General features: G+C 46.9%; 1 protein-coding gene across 1 annotated transcript in view; it reads right to left on the bottom strand.

Moving 5' to 3' along the window:
• NTRK3 (neurotrophic tyrosine kinase, receptor, type 3) overlaps positions 1-18328 on the bottom strand; it is a gene marked incomplete at its 5' end in the record, with an annotated part of 96776 nt that overhangs the window by 30704 nt on the left and 47744 nt on the right. The window contains 3 exons of the mRNA XM_010135387.1: positions 648-891; positions 6087-6259; positions 10270-10400. Of these exons, the coding sequence (XP_010133689.1) occupies positions 648-891; positions 6087-6259; positions 10270-10400 (548 nt within the window). The remainder of the gene's footprint in view (positions 1-647; positions 892-6086; positions 6260-10269; positions 10401-18328) is intronic.

Raw genomic sequence — 18328 nt, 5'->3', positions numbered from 1 at the left:
GCATTCCTGACTCATTGAGTCTGTCCCCGGAGACGAGTGCAGGATTAACCTCTGCACTAAACCCAGGCATTTTTATCTAGTTGCTTCCTGAAATTCTTTAATGACAGGCCCTCAGCAACCTACCTCTGGCAAATTATTCCATTGTCTAAATGACAACCCTCCTGGAAAAAAAAGTGTTTTGAGGTCGAACCTAAATTGCCTATTATTTCCTCTTCCATATTTTATACATTTATCAGTCAGTCTCTCAGTTGCCTTTTCTCTAGGTTTCTGAATTAAGTTTCTTTAACACCAGAGGTCACAGCCTGTAGTCTTTGTCATCTCTTTGGATTACCTTTAATTTATCAACGTCTTCAAAAAATAGAGGGAGGAAAAATAGGAAGGAAGTAAGAACGGGATGGCTTCAGAGCCATCCCAAAGCATGTGCTGGGGTATCACAGAGAGCTCTGGGTGAAGGCATTTGCATGGATGTCTGAACTACAAACATGCCCAGGACTGAAAAGGAGTAAGGATAGTGGTCCAGGGGTGTCTGATCGACATCTGTGCATGTTTCAATGAGGAATAACCAAGAGCTCCAAAAACTGATTTACTGTAACATGTCCTAGTCTCCCTTTGCTCTGAGCATCAGTCTGCCGCTGGAGCTGCCTTACCCTGTAGTAATCAGTGCTGTAGACATCTCTTGACATCCCAAAGTCTCCAATCTTCACCAGCAGGTTGGCTCCGACCAAGCAGTTCCTGGTGGCCAGGTCTCTATGGACAAAGTGCTGGGAGGCAAGGTACACCATTCCAGAGGCGATCTGGCTAGCGATGTGGAGCATCTGGGATAGCCCTAGCTCCCCTTTGGCTTGTCGAGGCTGCCCATCCACGAGGATCATAGCGTCTGGGCCATGCGCCCTATAGGGAGGAAGAAGCAAAAAGCATAGGGTTGGGACTCAAAAGTGATCAGGAGATAGGAAACCCACACGGTCGCTGTTCCTTCTGGGGTGGGGACTAGCCCCAGCTCTATACTGTGAGGATGGACACACAGCTCCAGTGGAAAGGAAAAAAGAAAAGGTTGAGGGAGCATTTGGTGGTCGCGTGGGTACCATACATCCTTAACCTATCCTTACTCTATTGCAAGCAACCTCTTATGGCCACAGAGGGAGACAGACTGCCAGGACAGAGGGACAAGGGACAGTTGGCGTGATACAGCATAGAAATTATTCTCTGGCAAGACCTATGCAAAACCAACGAGCCTCCAGATATTTACATGTTTATTCCAGTTAAATCCTTCACCTTGGAAACCTTCCCAGAGGTAGAGATATCAGCCCCCGTTCTTCCACATCCATTATATTCTTGCTACCTAGTTTCTTTATTAATCCCAAACAGCCTAGTTCCTCCAGACAAACACCCCATTGCCAAACGACCACTGCCTGATCGATATAAATACAGCCAGAGATCACAGAAAAGGTTTCAGAGGAACACCAGCAGCTTCATCCCTGGAAAACACCTTTTGTACCCTAAGCTATCCCAGAGGTAACACGGGGACTGTGAACTGTGAAGGCACGAGCACAGGTGCAAAGGTTAGACCTGGATGTCAGCAGATGCACAGAACATCCTGGGCAAGAAAAGGAAATGTTTTGCTGAACCAAGTGCATTGTAAACGCAGGACTTAAGGTCAGTCTCATTCCTGTCCTGTCCCCTTTTTAGTCCCCTTCCTCGCTGTGTACCAAGCCTGTCTTTGCCGTGCTCCCTCTGTGATGTCTATTCCCCTGGTAGAGCTCACTCTGTGGTAGCCTGTGTGAAGGTGAAGTAACAAAAGCCCTCAGATTTAGGGAAAAGCAAAAGATTTTGCTGTGACCTTCCTCCTCGTGACTAAGACAGAGTACCGCATTTCCTCTGAGGCTGTCATACTGTTCTCTTTGAAATGATTCTTGGCATTTCCCCCCTGTCAGCAGTGGTAACCCCACAGAGAGACAGCAAATTGAAACTGCACACATAGAGCTTTCCCTCCTTCTTGACATGGGACTGAACAACCCACAAGAAGATCCAAACTGTTCTCCTCCTTTGTCTCTGTTCCCTAATTGCTCTGTTGGGCCTGAGGGCGCACCAATGGGATGAGCATCCAGGCATTTGGGGTTCAATCAATAGTTTTCCAAATGCTCCCCCCTTCAGCCTCCTCCTGCTGCCCTACCACTGGAAACACGACTCCAAAGGCCCCCTCTTGGTAGAAAGGACAACGGGAAGAGGAGAGGAACTCAAGAAATGACTGTTGAGGAGCCAGGAGCGTTTTTCAGGAGCCACAAGTGGGTGCTGATGCAGTGAATGTGGTTTGAGCTGGCTGGGAGCAGGGCTGGGGCTGCCAGAGGCATCTCAGAGGCTTGTGGACATGGTGGGAGCAGCAGCACACTGGAAGAACTGCCGAGAGCAAGAAGGACCTGCAGAAGTGTATGCAGAAATGACACCTTGATATCTTTTTTTTTTTTAAACAGCCCACAGATGGGTTTACCCCAGGAAATTACCTGGTGGTGACAACAGATGCTGACAGCAGGTGAAGCTGAGCCAGGACTGAGCAGGTTGGCTAAAACCAGCAAAGCAGGACAAACAATAGCTTCTAAAACTGTGCTGGACAGTTTGTACCAGTCATGCCTTGCAGTTATACCATATTTAGCTGCAGCTGATACCCGTTGTCATCAAAGGTAAACATTCCTAGGTGAGAAGTGAAGATTTTATTACTATCTCGTTACTGCCACCTTTTTCAGCTGGCCCAAAACTGGCCCCCAAATAAATGTCTGTGTCTGAAAGGAAGAGGTGATGTTTAAAAGATGGTCAGGCAGCACCTTTATTTCACTGGCTCTTTGTACATCCTACTATATAGGACACATCTTCGTATGACCTATATAGTACGTATGCCTCCCTCCCCCCCTCTCTGCATCTCACATGATTACAGTCCAGGAGAAAGACATTTCAACACATTTATGAGATTAAGAGGGAGGATATTACTACATTTAGTTGTGTCAAGAAGCCTATGGGCAATAGGAGAAGGATTTGCCCATCTTTTCTTGGGGAAAAGGGTTTAATTCAGCTTTACAGAGAGGCTATAAAATTTGGTGGATCCCCTGTTAGAGAACTCTTGGGATTTTTTTCCATTATGGAGTGATGGAAGCTTTTGTCAATGTGGGAGAGAAAACCTGGCTTTCTCTCCTGAAATTCTACTTTCTGTCCCAAGATGGTCTGACTGTGGGGCTACTACTTCCCCGTGGAGAAAGAGCTGACAAAAACCTCAGAATTTTGAAACTTTTCTAACAAAATCTAGTGCCTGAGTTACGAGCAAAAGGCAACAACTTACTGTAGACTGAAGAAAAGGTCTGTAATGGCAATGGACCAATATCCCCACTTCGGATTTGCTGCTGTCACAGACAGAAAACAAAAGCTAGAAAACCAGTGACAGAAGGAAAGGGAGGAAGCGATGGAGATATTCATGGAGCAGAGAGGGAAGGCGGCTGTGCAGAACCCCAGGCAGCAGGTCTGGGTGCAGGGGAGCGCCCAGCCTTGCCACGCCACACATCCTGCGGGCAGTCTCTTGAGTACACCAGCCCTAGGGATGCCGTGCTCCCCGGAGAGCAATGCCTGTGCTTCTCCACGGCAAGATCTTGAGCTGCTGCACCACCAGCAATGGTCTTACACAGTGGGGCCCTGGGAGGCGTGCAGAGCCATCCTAATCTGTGCCAACTCTAGCCCAGCTGGGAGGTGTGGATCTTAGCGCTTCCCTTGCCACACCGGCTAATTTTTTTTTTTTTACGGGCCAGTACAATTCTCTCTTTTCTCTGGGAAGCACGTAAAGGTCTAACAACACTTAGGGGAATTTATTTATTGTGGTTTTCTCTAGGAAACTGGATCTAAAGTGAGCCTCTTCCATTTTACTGCTTTTCCAATTTCTGCAGTTAAACTGGGGAAAGTCCATCTAAGAATCTTTTACAGACTCCCAGTGTCCCTGGCCTCCAGTGCCTCAGTGCCATCATTTCCTGCTGTGGGATGGGTGAATCACGCTGCAACAAAACCTGCTGCTTGCTGAGGGATGCCAGGCACTCCTGCACCACCAGCCCTCTCTGACCTTCTTGCAGACCCCACCCCCTAGAGTTTCCTATCAGCAGGTAGCTGACCTGACAAACAAAGCCCAAGACTCCATTTCTATGTGCCCCCCATAGGCGCTGTGAGTTCCCGTTTGCTGGTAAACTCCCTTGTCCCAAAAGCCAAACTCTTTTGGGGCACAAAGGGATTTCACTGCCTATCACACACCAACGTACAGAGAAGGGAGCTTGTAGCTGCTTGCTCCATAGCTGCCTGAGAAGGAGAAGCTGGCAGCTAAATGTAGCTGGAAGATGAAAAGCTGCAATTCCAGGGACCACACATCTAGAAATTCTCTTCCTTCATAAAGGTCAAAGATAATACAACAACAAGTTTTCTTCTCCAGTGACAACGGGACAGGCACTGGCCTCCCAGTGTTTCTCAGACATGCCCCAAGGCCGGGTTGGGACATGGGGGTGAGGCCGTCTGTGACTCCAGCATGATATCAGCCTTAGGAGCAGACCATTGTGTGAAGCAGCTCCACAAGGCATTGGCAAAGGGCATGAGACATCCCTCTGAGACAGCAAGAGGGCCTCTTCTAGAGCATACTGACTGGGAGGTAACTAGAGCAGGGAAGGAGGCTCTGCCTCAGCTGTAATTCCTACCTCCTCTAAGGAGAATAAGGTTGCTGGTTCTTCCAGGAAAAAAAAGATGGGTCAATTTTTCTTATATTCCTTGTGAAGCACTTCGAGAACAGGGTCTCTCATGGTCTTTTTTAGACTGCCTTCCTCCAGTCGCGAGGCTGAGGCACTGTCCTTAGAACTGCCCTGTGAATACCCCAAGGGAGCTGCAGACAAGTTGGCACTGCTTGGCAGAGGAAACAAAAACCTCTGGGGTCCTTCCCTGTAGTTCTTCTGGTGCAAGTGATGTTTTAGAAATTAAAACCTTAGGGAAGGACCTGTGTTTCCTGGTCAGAAACTGGCTGTGATGGTGGAAAAATAATCAACCCCAGATCTAGACCTGCTGTTCTCAAGCTTCGTGTCTGCTGCAATCATGTTCACACTTAGCAGTCAAAACAGGAAAATATCAAGGGTCCAATTTTCTAAGTACTGGGAAATAAAACCACTAATTATTTCGAAAGGTAAGTACCACTCCACTTGCATGCAGGTTTCAGAGCGTAATTTCTGTACTGTGGGAGAACAGCACCACAAACATCCTCCCAGAGTGGGACCCTGCCCCTCACCGTTGGTGGATTCAGGGCACACAAATGACCTGCCTCACACTGGTGAAATGGTTGAATGATGATTGGGGGTGGGGGGTAGGCTGCAGCAGTTTGCACCTCTCTAGGGGCAGGGAAGGCAGTTGCTGCACTTTGTCGGGCCTTGCCTAGCTTCTTGAGTAGTGTGGTGCCACAGGTTAGGATGTTTTCTGTCTCAGTAAGGGTCTCTGTCTGATGAGACTTAGGGAATAAGGACGAGGGATGGACTCCACAGGCACCACCTGAGGCCCCTCCAACAATTCTCAGCTCTTTTCTGAATGTATAAGAACAAGAACTAGAGCTCAGCAAATGCCCAGGACACCAGTCAGGCCAAGGACTCCAGCAGGTGTCTCACTGGAATATTTTGGTTCTTGTGCTATTGAACCAGGAGCTGAGTGACATGGGGAGTGATGGCTAGTGGCCTTCCTGCTCCAACAGGGCATGGCTTTGCTGCCTGGATGGGACTCAGAGCTGCTGACAGCCATGGCTTCATGCCCTTCTACCCCACAGGACAGAGAGGGATTGCAGCCACGCCTCCTGCAACTCGAAACTTGCTGGGATAAGAGAAGAGAAATCTGGTTTCCATAGCTCACAGGGACCACCTAGGAGGAAATGCTGGGGTAGGGCGAGTAGCGTCCCAGATCTGGTGAGAATCATCATCTCACACAAACTGTCCTTGGAACAACTGGTTCTCATTACTTAGCCCACCATCATCCACACAGTAATGGTGCACCACAGATCTACAACAAGACACAGCATGTCCCGTGCCCTCCTTCACACGTACCTCAGGAACTTGTTCAGGTCACCATGTTTCATGTACTCGAAGACCATGATGAGCGGGTCCCCATCACCACATACGCCATAAAACTTGACAATGTGCTCATGCTGCAGGTTGGTGAGCAGCTCTGCCTCCCTCTGGAAATCCTTACGGGCTGCCAAGGTGGGGTCTTTCAGTGCCTGAAAGAAGGGTCACAGATATGCACAGAGTGGGCTCACATTAGGGCAAAGCCAGAACAAACAGGTCTCAGCATTGCAGAGAAGCTGGTGAGGAAAGGAGGGGAGACCACTGCCACTGGCCCAGTTGCACTGGGAGGGCTGGTGGTAGGTGCTGGTGGCACCTCCTCAGCATTTTGTTCATGCAGTTACCGGCCCAGCAGGTTCCCCAACTCATTTCCCAGGCAGCAGCAAACATGTCTCAGAGGGTAATAGCTTCCAATTATTCCCAGCTTGGGCAGGATTTGTACTGGTGACCTAGGGGTGAATGGCTTCATATCTCATTATTATTAAATTCCTGAGCCAGCCAGTCCTTGCTATCTGTCTTTTATTTTGAAATAGCTGACTACACTACCTTTATTCAGAAGATGGATTTGCCTGGCTGTGCAGTTATTGTGTGGATTTTTCAAACTGCCTCTGAAGAAGGACACTGTCAAGTCTCCTCTCACAATTTTTAAAATCATGTTTTTATTCCCTGCTGTTTATAACAGCTCCCCTGGCAGACTGATGCTGAAATTGGCATCCTTATTGAGAGTATCTTCCACATTTGAGCACACCACTTCGCCATCACGGGGTAGCTTGCAGGCTCCAGGCTGCGTGGACCAGCCCGACGTCATAGAGTTGCTAAGATGTTCCTGTGGGTGCAGCTCATGATTGGGGAGGGTCCCCCAAGACTGGAGTCTGGCTTGTCCATGCAGTATTGTGCAGTTGTATCACAGAGCTAGTTTGAAAGTAGCGTGTTGTCATCCCAGGGTATCAAGGGAGGGCACTTAGTAAGAAAGTTGGAAGTCCAGAACATTTGACAAGATGGGATGGCCACGAGAATCAGCAGAGTCTTCGCAAACGTTTAAGGAAATTAAAAGGCAATCCTGGTTTGGAGTTGCTGGCTCTCAATTAAATTCCCCTCACCCTCCACATGTTAGCACTGTGTAGTACCACCTCTGGCTTTAACCGTGCAGCCTAACAGGAGTCCAAGAGCATTCAAGGCAACTTGTTCCAGTCATCCCTGGATTCAGTCTGACTTGCACCAGTTTCCCCTCAATGGTGGGGGACAGTAGGTGGCCCTCCCCTTAGCTACACACAGACATATCTGCCCCCTTTTCCCCAGGTGGCATCAGCAGGTGCAGGCTCCGATTTATGTGCAAAACGGGATGTTAAGGATCAGAAAGCTGTACACTTTGTACACAGAGGAATGGGCTGAGCACAGTTACTGCATCTCCAGCTGGCCATGGCACTGCTGGTGCAATGACACGCACAGCAAAGCAGTGAGTCCTCCAGACTTTCCCCCTTGGAGCAGACCTGCTGCGAGGTTTTTACCCAAGCCTCAGGACACTGCCTCATCTCCTTCTGCCCCCAAACTGCTAGTCACATGGCATCATTTTATTTCAACTCTGTGTCCTCAGGGATAGCTTGACTAGAGATATTTAGATGGATGTTGGGTACATGGTGCAGATGACAAAGCATCCATCCTTATCTCAGGCACCCAATTACTTTTAGTCTTTTAATATCTTCATAATATTGATGCTACCCTACTTTTTCCTGATGATAACAGTCCTCTCCCCATCACTCTTCTCTCCCTCTTTTTCCTGTGGTTGCATGAGGTATTTCAAGCTGTAGTGTGTTTAGGTTTCCTCTCCTTCACACACAATCATTTCTACAAGGTGTTAGGATTGTAAGTTTGTAACAGCCACACTCGAAAAAAAGGTATTAAAAAAATAAATCATTACTAAGGTTGCACAGCTCATTTAGAAATGAGAGAAACAGGAGCTGGAAGTGATAGAACAGGGAAAGAAGAACCAGGACCAGAGGAGGAGGACAGATGTCTCATCAAAACCACTGAAATGCCTCTCTGAGGAAGGTCTGTATTTGCATCTCCATCACATAAGTCCGGCGTGACATCTGGCAAGTCACTCAGCATCTGCAGGTTGCAGCCGTTGTCACAAAGTGTCAGGTTGTCCAATATTACCCAGGAAATCCCCTCTCACATGGCATCAGGACCAGGTCTGCACAAGAGCCGCGTATTTACGGCTGCAGTAGGGCTCAGCGTGGGTCTGGCACCTGCTGTCTGCAAGGCCAGAAAGGCAGGTCAGTAACTCCATCCTCCACTTAAGTGGATCGTTTCAGCTCAGTTTCCCTGCTTCTCCATCTGCCCTCTGCAAAACGGGGATGATACAGCCCCAGCACCTCACTGGGAGGCTGTAGAAACGAGCTCATTCGCAGGTAGGGAGCTCTCAGACACAGAAGTGATCATCACAATGGAGCAGCCCATAGAGAAAAGAAAAATACGTGTTGGGAGGACCTGCCCTGAATACCAGTCCCTCCAGAATTTCCAGTACTTGACTTTGTAACCTCAACACTCTTTGCTGAATGTGGTTTTTTGTGCGTTTCTGAGGATGTTTTTAGAAGCAAGCTGAATAAAACAGGAAGCTTGTCCATGCCATCACATCAAAACTCAGCTTATCTGCGGGGCTGCAACCTTTAGATCCACCAAAAACCTGAGTCCGTTAACCAGATGAGTAACACAGCCACTTCTTTGGACCTGGGAGGGAGTCCTTGAGGGCAGAGCAGAGGCAGACTCCAGGCTGTGGGCTCAGCTGCCCTAACCAGTGTGTCCTGTTGCTGCCCTGAGCTCCAGTGATTGGGGAGGTAGTTCTCAGCCTCCATGGGGAGCATGAGATCTTCACAAAATGCAGCCAAATCTCAACTTAATATGTAAAGCCTTCTTTTGCTTCCTGATTTTTTTCCCCCCTAAAATTTATAATGTGGCCCAAATCAGAGAGACTTTTTTCCCCTGTCCCCCTCTCAGAGCTGGCAAGAAGCCAGATTTCGAGGCCCTGCTCCGAAGCTGGATCTGCATGATCTTGCAGGATGAAAGGCACTCTGGAGATGTAAGCTCACAGCAGCTATTAACAGAAACAAGTTTGGATGCTGTTCCTGCCTATATGCAAATAGAACTCAGGAAAGACTTGAGAGACAGGACTGCATAAGGGATGGCTGACACCAATGGGCAGGTACCAGCCATACCATCAGGCAGTTAATCCTATGGGTAGCTGTGTGACCTCGGCTGTAACCAGACACAGAGGTGAAAGGTGTAATCCTGCAGTTCACAGTCAGAGCATAAGGGGACAAAAAAAGGCTTGAACCGCCAATGATTAAAACAGCTCTCAAGTAACTGGATGCCTCCAGCATCCTGGAAGAGTGCTTTCTCCCTGTAGAGCAGTGGTTTGAATGCAGACCTTCCAAGGAGTGAGGAGGTATCAGTTAACTCCTGGGGATTAGACTACGTGTGTCTGCCGACTGGGGTCCCTTGAGGGGAGAGCACGTTTCTGCACTGAGTGGTCTCCTCTGCCCACGGCCACGCTGATGGGGCACAGCTCACACGAGGACCCTCACAAGAATGCAAACAGCACAGCACAAGCCAAGCTGAGCTTGTGTTGGCTCAAAATCACCAAACTAGGAACAATGTGTGGCTAGGCAAGCAGGAGCTGAGTGGAGCTGAGCTGAGTTGCTTTGTCCATCTTGCAGCAAATTGATTCCAGTAAATTGGTTAGTCGTGCTTAGCTTTAAGTGCTCAGTTTTGCTGAGGCCCTTTTTTTGTTTCAGCTTCTGCATGTTCCACAAAGAGATAAAATCCAGAAAGAGAAGGGTCCTGGTCCCTCGCAGAGGGAAAGTGGGCTCCACACTGCGCTGCTGCAGCTGCACGGGAGCTGACAGCCTCCAGACCAGCTTCTCCTCCCTGTCTGCCTCCCGGCCGCGTCGGCAGGAAGAGAGGCTTTGGCGAGAACAGACGACCTTGAAGCGGAACACTGAAACTTTGTGTGACTAAGTGGATTTACCACAATCTCCGGCATCAGATAAATCTCCTCCCCTGGCCCCCAGCCCTCACAAGCTTCCCTTTCCCACGCAGGCTCATCCAACCTCTCTTCACCGGCCAGCCCCTGCCCTACTCTCTGCCATTCACCCTTGGGATTTACCTTCACTGCCACCAGCATTTTGTCGTTGGTGGGGCTGAGGTTGTAACACTCGGCCAAGAACACCTTCCCAAAGGCACCTTCTCCCAGCTCCCTCTTCAAAACGATGTCTCTCCTCTTAATATGCTGGACATCTGTTGGAGGGAGGGGAGGAAGAGGGAGAGGGTTGGGGGAAGAATGAATCAGGGTTAATTCAGGGAATGGAAAACAACTAATTCTATTTTCTAGCAAGCTGCAAAGGACCTGAAATTGCTTAGTAAAAATATCTACAGGGATCTTTTTACCCACCCACGGAACGCAGCCATCTCTGGAATGGAGCTAGTCTCATGCAAAACATCTGCGAGGAAAGCACTTGAGGTTTATCGAGTCCCTACTACAAGCCTGCAGCAAACTTGTCCTCAGGGAGAGGAATCTTTGGGGCAAAATCTGCCAAAGACCTGAATCTCTTAGGAATGATCTTAGAAATAATTCACTGCCCAGGAGGCAGGGCAAAGGTCACATACCATGTGACCACACATGCCAGACCAGGCGAGATTAGAAGGTCCTCTTGAGTGTTGCATTTCAATTAGGATCAATATAAACCCAAAATCAAGCAGATTTTTGAGGCTGAACCATGACAAGTCAAAGCGTTCCGAAGGAGGAGAAGACCACTGACCCCCGTGCACCTTATAGGGCATGAGCAGGAGCCATTGGAAGTGCTGAGTGGTGCCCCACAGCAAGACCCTGACCCTGCAGCCATATTCTGCGCGACTGTTGCCTTAGAAACAAGGTCATCCCAGGATAAAGTCACTGACACAACAGACAAACCAAACCCATTAGTTTCAATGATCCTTTCCACCAATGTTTAGGATGACAAGGACTGACAGAGAATAGCAACTGAGGTTTCAGAAAGAACCAAAAGAGCAACAGCTATTAATTTAGCAAAGGTACAGAGACCTACGAGGATCAGTCTGCTCAGCTAACGGGTCATTCCTAATGCTAGATCTACCCAGGTAGTAGGCACCTTCAAGGACAGAGAAGCGACTAGCAGGATATCCACAAATGCTGCACATGATTAAATGTTACTGGTTGCTGGGAGAGCTTGGAGGTCTCCATACTCTCCTTTGGGAGCAACACTAAGGCACAGCTACTTGCTGCAAAATCTCTAAGCACCTTTCTGGCATCACAGCATCCATACAGCTCTTCTGGCAACACAAAGAGGCTTTTTTTTAATGCCTGGAATGAACTGTGGAAGCAGCTAGAGATGCACTGCCACCATAGCTTTTTCTGGAGACACAGTACCCAAAATTTCATCTCTCTGAACTGCTCTTACTCCTTGAGTAAGCTCAAGGGATCTTACTGCCTCCCTGGAGAACTGTGGTAGTACAGACCACTCCAGCTTCAGCCTGATGGTTACAGTAGGGCAGTGAGAGCTACGCACTCTTCTCCAGTGCTTGGTGAGCAAAAGCTGATGCATTAGAGGTCTCCTTAAGTAGAGGCATTAGATGGGACAGTGCCCACTTTCCACTGCTACCCTGGGGCATTCATAACTTGGTCCTGCATCTGTTTATAAACTGGACCACGTTTGAGTATTTTCCATCTCCTCCATGTGCTGCAGGAGCTGTACAGGTAGGCACCCCTTAGCCAAGGTGCATTTCCCTTGGGGAGCTGCAGATGCAGGAGGTGAAGGTGACTAACACCAGGTTTCAAACTGGCCACAGGGACGCATCACTAACAGTGATCATAATCCGCTACCAGCTCCTACCACCCAGGAACCCGAGTAGGTACCCACATCAACCCCAGGAAGCCTATGCCCCACAGCAACATAGGTACTACTTAACGCATCAAAAAGCCAATGGATTGGAAGACTAACATCCTAATGGCTTTCATATAATTAAGGTTTTTAATTAGGAGCTTACAGGCAGGTTTAAGGACCTTTCATCTCTGGCCCTTTTTCTTGTTTGGGAAGACGGATGCTGCGAGGTTGCATGAGCAATGGGCCTTGTAATGAAAGATGCCTCCATAGAGAATTCCTGTTGACCTTTTCATTAATTGTTCAATAGACTGAAAAGTGTTAATTACCAATATTAATAATATTGGTAACATCGAGGCGCAGGATGGCAGGAATATCCAAAGTTACTTTGGTTTCAAATCTGCAGTGACAGCCGGGGAGAACAAATTGCATGTGGACTTTGCTTCCTTCACCTGGTTTAGTTGGGTGTTTAAGGAGTACCTTGAGAAATCTGAAATATTGTGTGTTGAAATGTTAAGTAATGCACTTGGGTGAGGAAAGTCCTAATCTAAGAAAAGCTCAGATAGCACCGATTTACTTAACATAGAGGAAAAGGGTTTTTTCCTCTTTCTTTCGGCGAGCATTTCTACAGCACTCATCATACAGCACCTAGGCTTTACTGTATTGACAAACCATGTATTTGCATTCTTGGTCTCCCGAAAAACAGCAGTCAAGAAAGCTGTGGGAAAATGATCTTGTATTAAGAGGAGCCCAAGGACACTTAAAAAAAACCCAGAATCCCAACAGAAATGTAGCAATTGCAATTGATTGCCCCATTTGGTGTGAGATAAATTTAAAAAGGAAACTGTCTCAGAATAACCAGCAATTCTATTTGAGATTATTTATACTTCTGATAAGTCAGCGGTAACACCATGAGAACTGAAGCAAACCTCTCTTTCTGAACTCCCCAGGGTCTTGCCCAAAATTTTCATCAACCAATTTTTCCTCCCAAGAACATCTTAATAAATGATCAGATGCTTCTGAGAGCCGGCACATGTAATTATGTCTACATTATTAAAATAATATCCCATCTGTCTTCAAGACCAGATTTCACAGCAAGTTGCTAGGGTCACCTGAGAAGCTTCAGAGAAAATTTATATGAAGCATTGAAGTATATACTGTGGCAGACGGAGCTGAGCTGAAGGAGGAGCAATCCTTCTGAGGTAGTGGACTCACGTGACACTGCTGGATTTAAAGTAAACTTAGATGGTTATAAAAAAAAAAGTTCATGAAGTTACGCAGTTTGACAGCAACTGGACAATCTTAATGTAAAGTCAGAAAAGTACTTTGCTGATTACAATTTCTCTCAACCTCGAATGGCCATAAATTTTCCTTCATAGTATTTTAAGCACAAATAGAATAATAAGTGAGTTGTAATAAATTGCTTTTTCACATGCTATAGGCCTGAAATACTGAAGTTTACATCAAATTCTTCCATTCACAGTAAGATCAGCACTGTGATTAATTCTACATTACTATTAAATATGGGCTTTAAACACAAAGCAATGACAAACTGCTCTGGCACTGCGCAAATTGCTGTGTTCTTGTGCTAACCTTGCATCTCTCTGCTCGCCTGTCCTGGCTGTAACTCATAAGGAAGGCCAAGTAGCCAGGAAAGATGCTGTGCTGCAAGGGCACCTGGGAGGTTCATCTGCATAAATCTGTTGACCTCCTCCTGCAGAAAGCTGAGCCCTGTCTGATAAACAGCTGGTGTTTATTTGTTTTAGGCAGGCAGCGGTGTGCTAATCTGTCTCGACTGTGTTGCAGTCAGCCCTGCCGACAAGGTGTACGCAAACTGTCTTCCCCTAAGTACCACTCATTTTTTTTTTCCATCGCCCCTGTACCATTAACTTATAAAAACAAGCCAACAAGACAATTCAAAAGCAGAACCTATGCAGGAGCCACAGCACGGCCTGACAGGAAAATAACCAGACTTGACAGCATGATGGGAACTTATTCAAGACTGTGCTGTATCTACAGGAAGGATGTGAGTGCACAACACTGAAGTAATTCCAGTTTTAAATGAAACATCTTGCAGTCCTTGTTTTGGGATTACTATGTTGCTGCATGACACAGAAGGAGAGCTGGGCGGATCCCCCACCTTCCTTCTTGTCTGTCAAGATTTAAGCACGGAGAATGTGTTTGAAGCTCTTGCCTTCACTGTTGTTCTGAATTCATGAACCACATCAGAAAACAACCGACAAGCAGCTGGTTGGAAATGCTCCACAACTTCAGTTCAGGGCTGGCAGCACACGGGTGAGCTAGAGCATTAACAAGAGGGTAAGTCCGGGACACCGCACTCACCTTTACAAATTGCCTCCAGAGCAGAAAGCTTTCCTTTTCTCTGGAAGAGCCAAGGCAGAAGGGTTGAAGCTTTGGATCTGCGATGGGATGTTACTTAATCTCCTCTGAATCTTTTGGGGGATGGCTGACCTGATCTGTGCTTAAAACGCACTCAGTCAGAAAAGCAGCCGTTTAAAAACAGCAACTTCTTCCTCCCCATATTCGCTCCCAGGTGCCCCTCAGTCATGTCTGCTCCGCTCCTCAACACAAACAGACTCTAGTTTGCTAATCTTGTGAACCCAGCACAGCCATGGGATACAGGAGAAGAAGAAGGGGGAACAAAATTAATTCTGCTTTTTTCATACATCAATGTCCTGATGGGTCACTTCTGCACTGGCCCCTGGGGCAGAGCCTGGGAAAGCTAGAACTTTTTTGCTTAAATCTCTGATTCATTAACTCTTCACCCATCTTTTACACTCATATTGCAGGATCTCTTTTGCTTGTGACAAGGTCAAGGCAAAAAGACCTCAACTCAACCTCCAAATTCCAGGCAGATCCTAGAGAGCCGATAACAGACCGTGTGCAATGAAAACAACCTTTCCCTAAGAACCACCACATTTCAATCCCGTGAGCAGGAATCAGGAAGTTGTGTGGGTGCATTTCATGAAGCTAGTTTTCCAATTATTGTCCCATTCCCAATCTGTCCTGGGGGTCAAACGAAGAAGAGAAAGGCTCAGTGACACTGAAAATTCTGCATTTCAGATTCCCATCACAGCCAGCATCCTTAAAACCATGGTTTGATAATACTTTTGAAACCTGGAGGAGCATGATCATGTTTGGACGCTGAAGACTACAGTGGGAGGTAAATGGACAAATCAAACTTCAAACAGAGTAAACCACGGGCAGTACTGGTACTGAAGTTACAGCAAAATGCAAAACTACTTCTTAAGCTGGATCTTTTACACTAGGTCTGAAATTAATTCCTCACATCTTTCAAACTCCTGAACAGCAGTCAGTCTGGTGGTTGTATTTCTAGTGGGTTTCCTGTCCCTGGACACTTAATTCACAAACAACACGTAGCTCACTGGGGAAATAAGAGTAAAATTATAGAAATTTCTCCTTTTACTTTTGCCAGCCTCTTTATCAGCAGCTTTCTCTTCTGCAAAAGACCAATATCAATTTTCTATCCTCCTCGAAGCACGTGGCCCTGTTTTCCTAGAAGCAGGTCCTCTAACACACCTTTCCATCAGCAGCTCCTCCCTCCCTTAGCTTTGTCATGTCATGGCATTTCTTCTCTCTTTTTCTTCTTCTCTATTTCCTGCCTCTCTTGTTCTTCAATCCCTGTTTTAAATCTGATTTCTTTTAGATGTGTTTCTAGGGTATCCTGATCTGAGTCTGATCCTGGGCCCTTCATGGTAATAGCCTTTATTTCCATAAGCTTCTAAAGCCTCATTTGCATCAACAGCACTTTATAAATGATAACAACAATGACATTTTTCAGTAGTGGCTGAGTCACTTGCTGTAAGAACTAATTTATGCCAAAGAACTGTCTTTTTTTCTTTATACATGAGTTGTCCACAAAAAGGTAGCAAAGTTCTCAGTTAGTCAATATGATTCATTCACTTCTTTCTTGACACACTGCTAAAATAATTCTTATGAATAAACCCTTAATAGCTTCCCTGCTCCGTGACAATTAAAATCAAATAAACAAAGCTTACAATCTACACGGGAAAGCTTGTCATTAAGACATGTAACTACCAAACAGAGTGTCTTTCATGTCAGGCAGTCAACTGCAACCTGGGCATCAACCAAACATGTTGATGAGTTACCCAAGGTAATTGATCAGAGCAAAGTATGCGGATTGGATAGGGCCAGATCTAAAAGCCTTGCTGCTGGAGGGCTGATAAGTCATTCTCTCACAGACTTGTCTCACAGTGAGAGAAGATAACGCATAGGCTAGCTGAGCCTCCCTCCCGGCCTGGTGCAAATCCATCAAAGTCAATGAAGGATATTGATTTTGATTGCGAACTGCTGTGAAGTACCTGTAAACAAAGGGAGAATCAGTCCTACATCATTTTTAAAAATGGGGGCATAAACAGGCTGTTTCTTATCTCTGTATGGACTCTGAGTAGGGAGCCCTCCACTTCTGGTGGCTGCTCTCCCAGCTCTGACTTGAGCCACCTCTGGGAAAAGGTCTGGATAGACACTTCAGCAGCTCGGCACTGTGCCCAGATGCTGGTTCTTTGCCAAATTCCTCTGTTAAGGCACCCTTCAAGGACTCAGATTCATGAAAGTCATGAGTATAAGCACCAAGCAGTTCTGCGTGTCCTTTCAAAAAGATCCCAAATCATGGAGGTTTATGTAAAACGTATCTGGATCTCTGGGAACTTGGTGGGGCAGGCACAGTCCTTAGCTGAGCCACCTGGGCTCCAATACGTAGGTGCACCGAGATCCTTCTGACACCCTCCTTTGCAGACCCTATGGAGAGGACCACCTCGCTCAGATCTTCCTCCTCGTTTTGGGTGCAGTATTTCAATCTTACTAATTCTGCATGACAGCTCCCACAGTCATTTGTGCATGTCCACACAGCAAAAGGATATGCAGAGAGACTTTCTCACATTCTCCCATCTATCTCTCCTATGGCCTTGATGGGAACAACCTGAAATGCAAAGGATATTCTCCCTTTTACTGTGCTGCCCCTCTCTTTGCATGCCTTCTCAGGCTTTTCAATCTCCAGCAAACCAATATATGTCATGGGCTTCATAGCCTCTCTACAGGCTGTTTCTCACCTCTTGTAGCATTCCAAGATGCTGACATCTTGCTTCCAGGCAGCTCCTGGTGCCTGCCTATATATTAGATTATCAAACAGTTGTGATCATACTCCTTCATAAAGACCTCATCTTTATGTTTCTGCAGTTCTTTGCATTTTCTTTCCATGCCTTTCATTTGTTGGGAGCAGCTGCAAGGAACAAGTGCAGATCCCAGATGTGAAGGAAGCATTATTGCCCAGCTGACCCAGCAGACCTGAAGGTAACACACTACACGCTGCAAAATGGACCTGAAATGCTTAGCTGAACAATTCGGGCTCAAAAAAAATTTTCCAGGAATACCAATCTGCACCAGGAGCTGATGTTCAGTGTAACTGAGCTGAAGAAAACAGGAGATCAGAAGAGCCAGATCTCTGACACTTTGAAGGTACCTTACATCCAACTCTTCCAGCATAACCCTATCATTCAGGACATTATCAGCTCCTCTGGTTTTTGCCGTTGCAACAGCAGGTGGAGAGGAAGCCCTGACCCAATGGGCTGCCTTTCAGTCATCAGCTAACTCCAGCCGTCCTCCATGTGAGAGAGAGACACGTTTCTGTGAAACAGCCCTCGAGCTCCACAGAGTGATTTGATTAGCGGCACAGAGCGACTGGATTAGCACCCGCTGGGTTGCCGTAACTTGAGCTGCTGCATCTCCGCTGCAGCACCAGCTCCACTCTCAGCCACACAGCAACCGCCAATGACAGGCTACGTGTGCAATGCTCTCAGAGCTACAGGTAGAGTGTAAAGGAGCTGACAGAAAGGCAAATCGCACAGTCACCCCTTAAACCAACAAGTCATCAGATGCAAACCCAGAGCCTGCCAGAATCACTCACCGCATCATGATGAAAACCGCTTGGAAGCAGGTGACATTGCCTGCTGTGACATACTTGCAAAGTTTAAACGCAAACCAAAGCAGATTCTCATTTTCTTCATGAAAAAATCCTGAAAAATAATGTTACAATGTGCTTGGCACCACCCCACAAACCCTTTTTAAGCAAAGTCTTCTTCCGCCTGACACTCCAATAAAACCAAAATGTAATTTCAAGCTCTTCTCATCCATTTCAATACCATAAACCTGGATACTTACCACTTAGTAATTATTTTATGAAGAGAGCAATATAACCCACGGCTACTAGGTGCTGAGCAGTCACAGCTGGGGTGCACAGCACTGCATAGTCCTGCAGAAGCACAGCCATCC

The sequence above is a fragment of the Buceros rhinoceros genome, unplaced genomic scaffold (genome assembly GCF_000710305.1).
Source record: "Buceros rhinoceros silvestris isolate BGI_N320 unplaced genomic scaffold, ASM71030v1 scaffold5104, whole genome shotgun sequence".
NCBI lineage: Eukaryota > Metazoa > Chordata > Aves > Bucerotiformes > Bucerotidae > Buceros > Buceros rhinoceros.
Note: the sequence above shows the minus strand (reverse complement) of the source record. Positions and strands in the feature narration are given on the sequence as shown.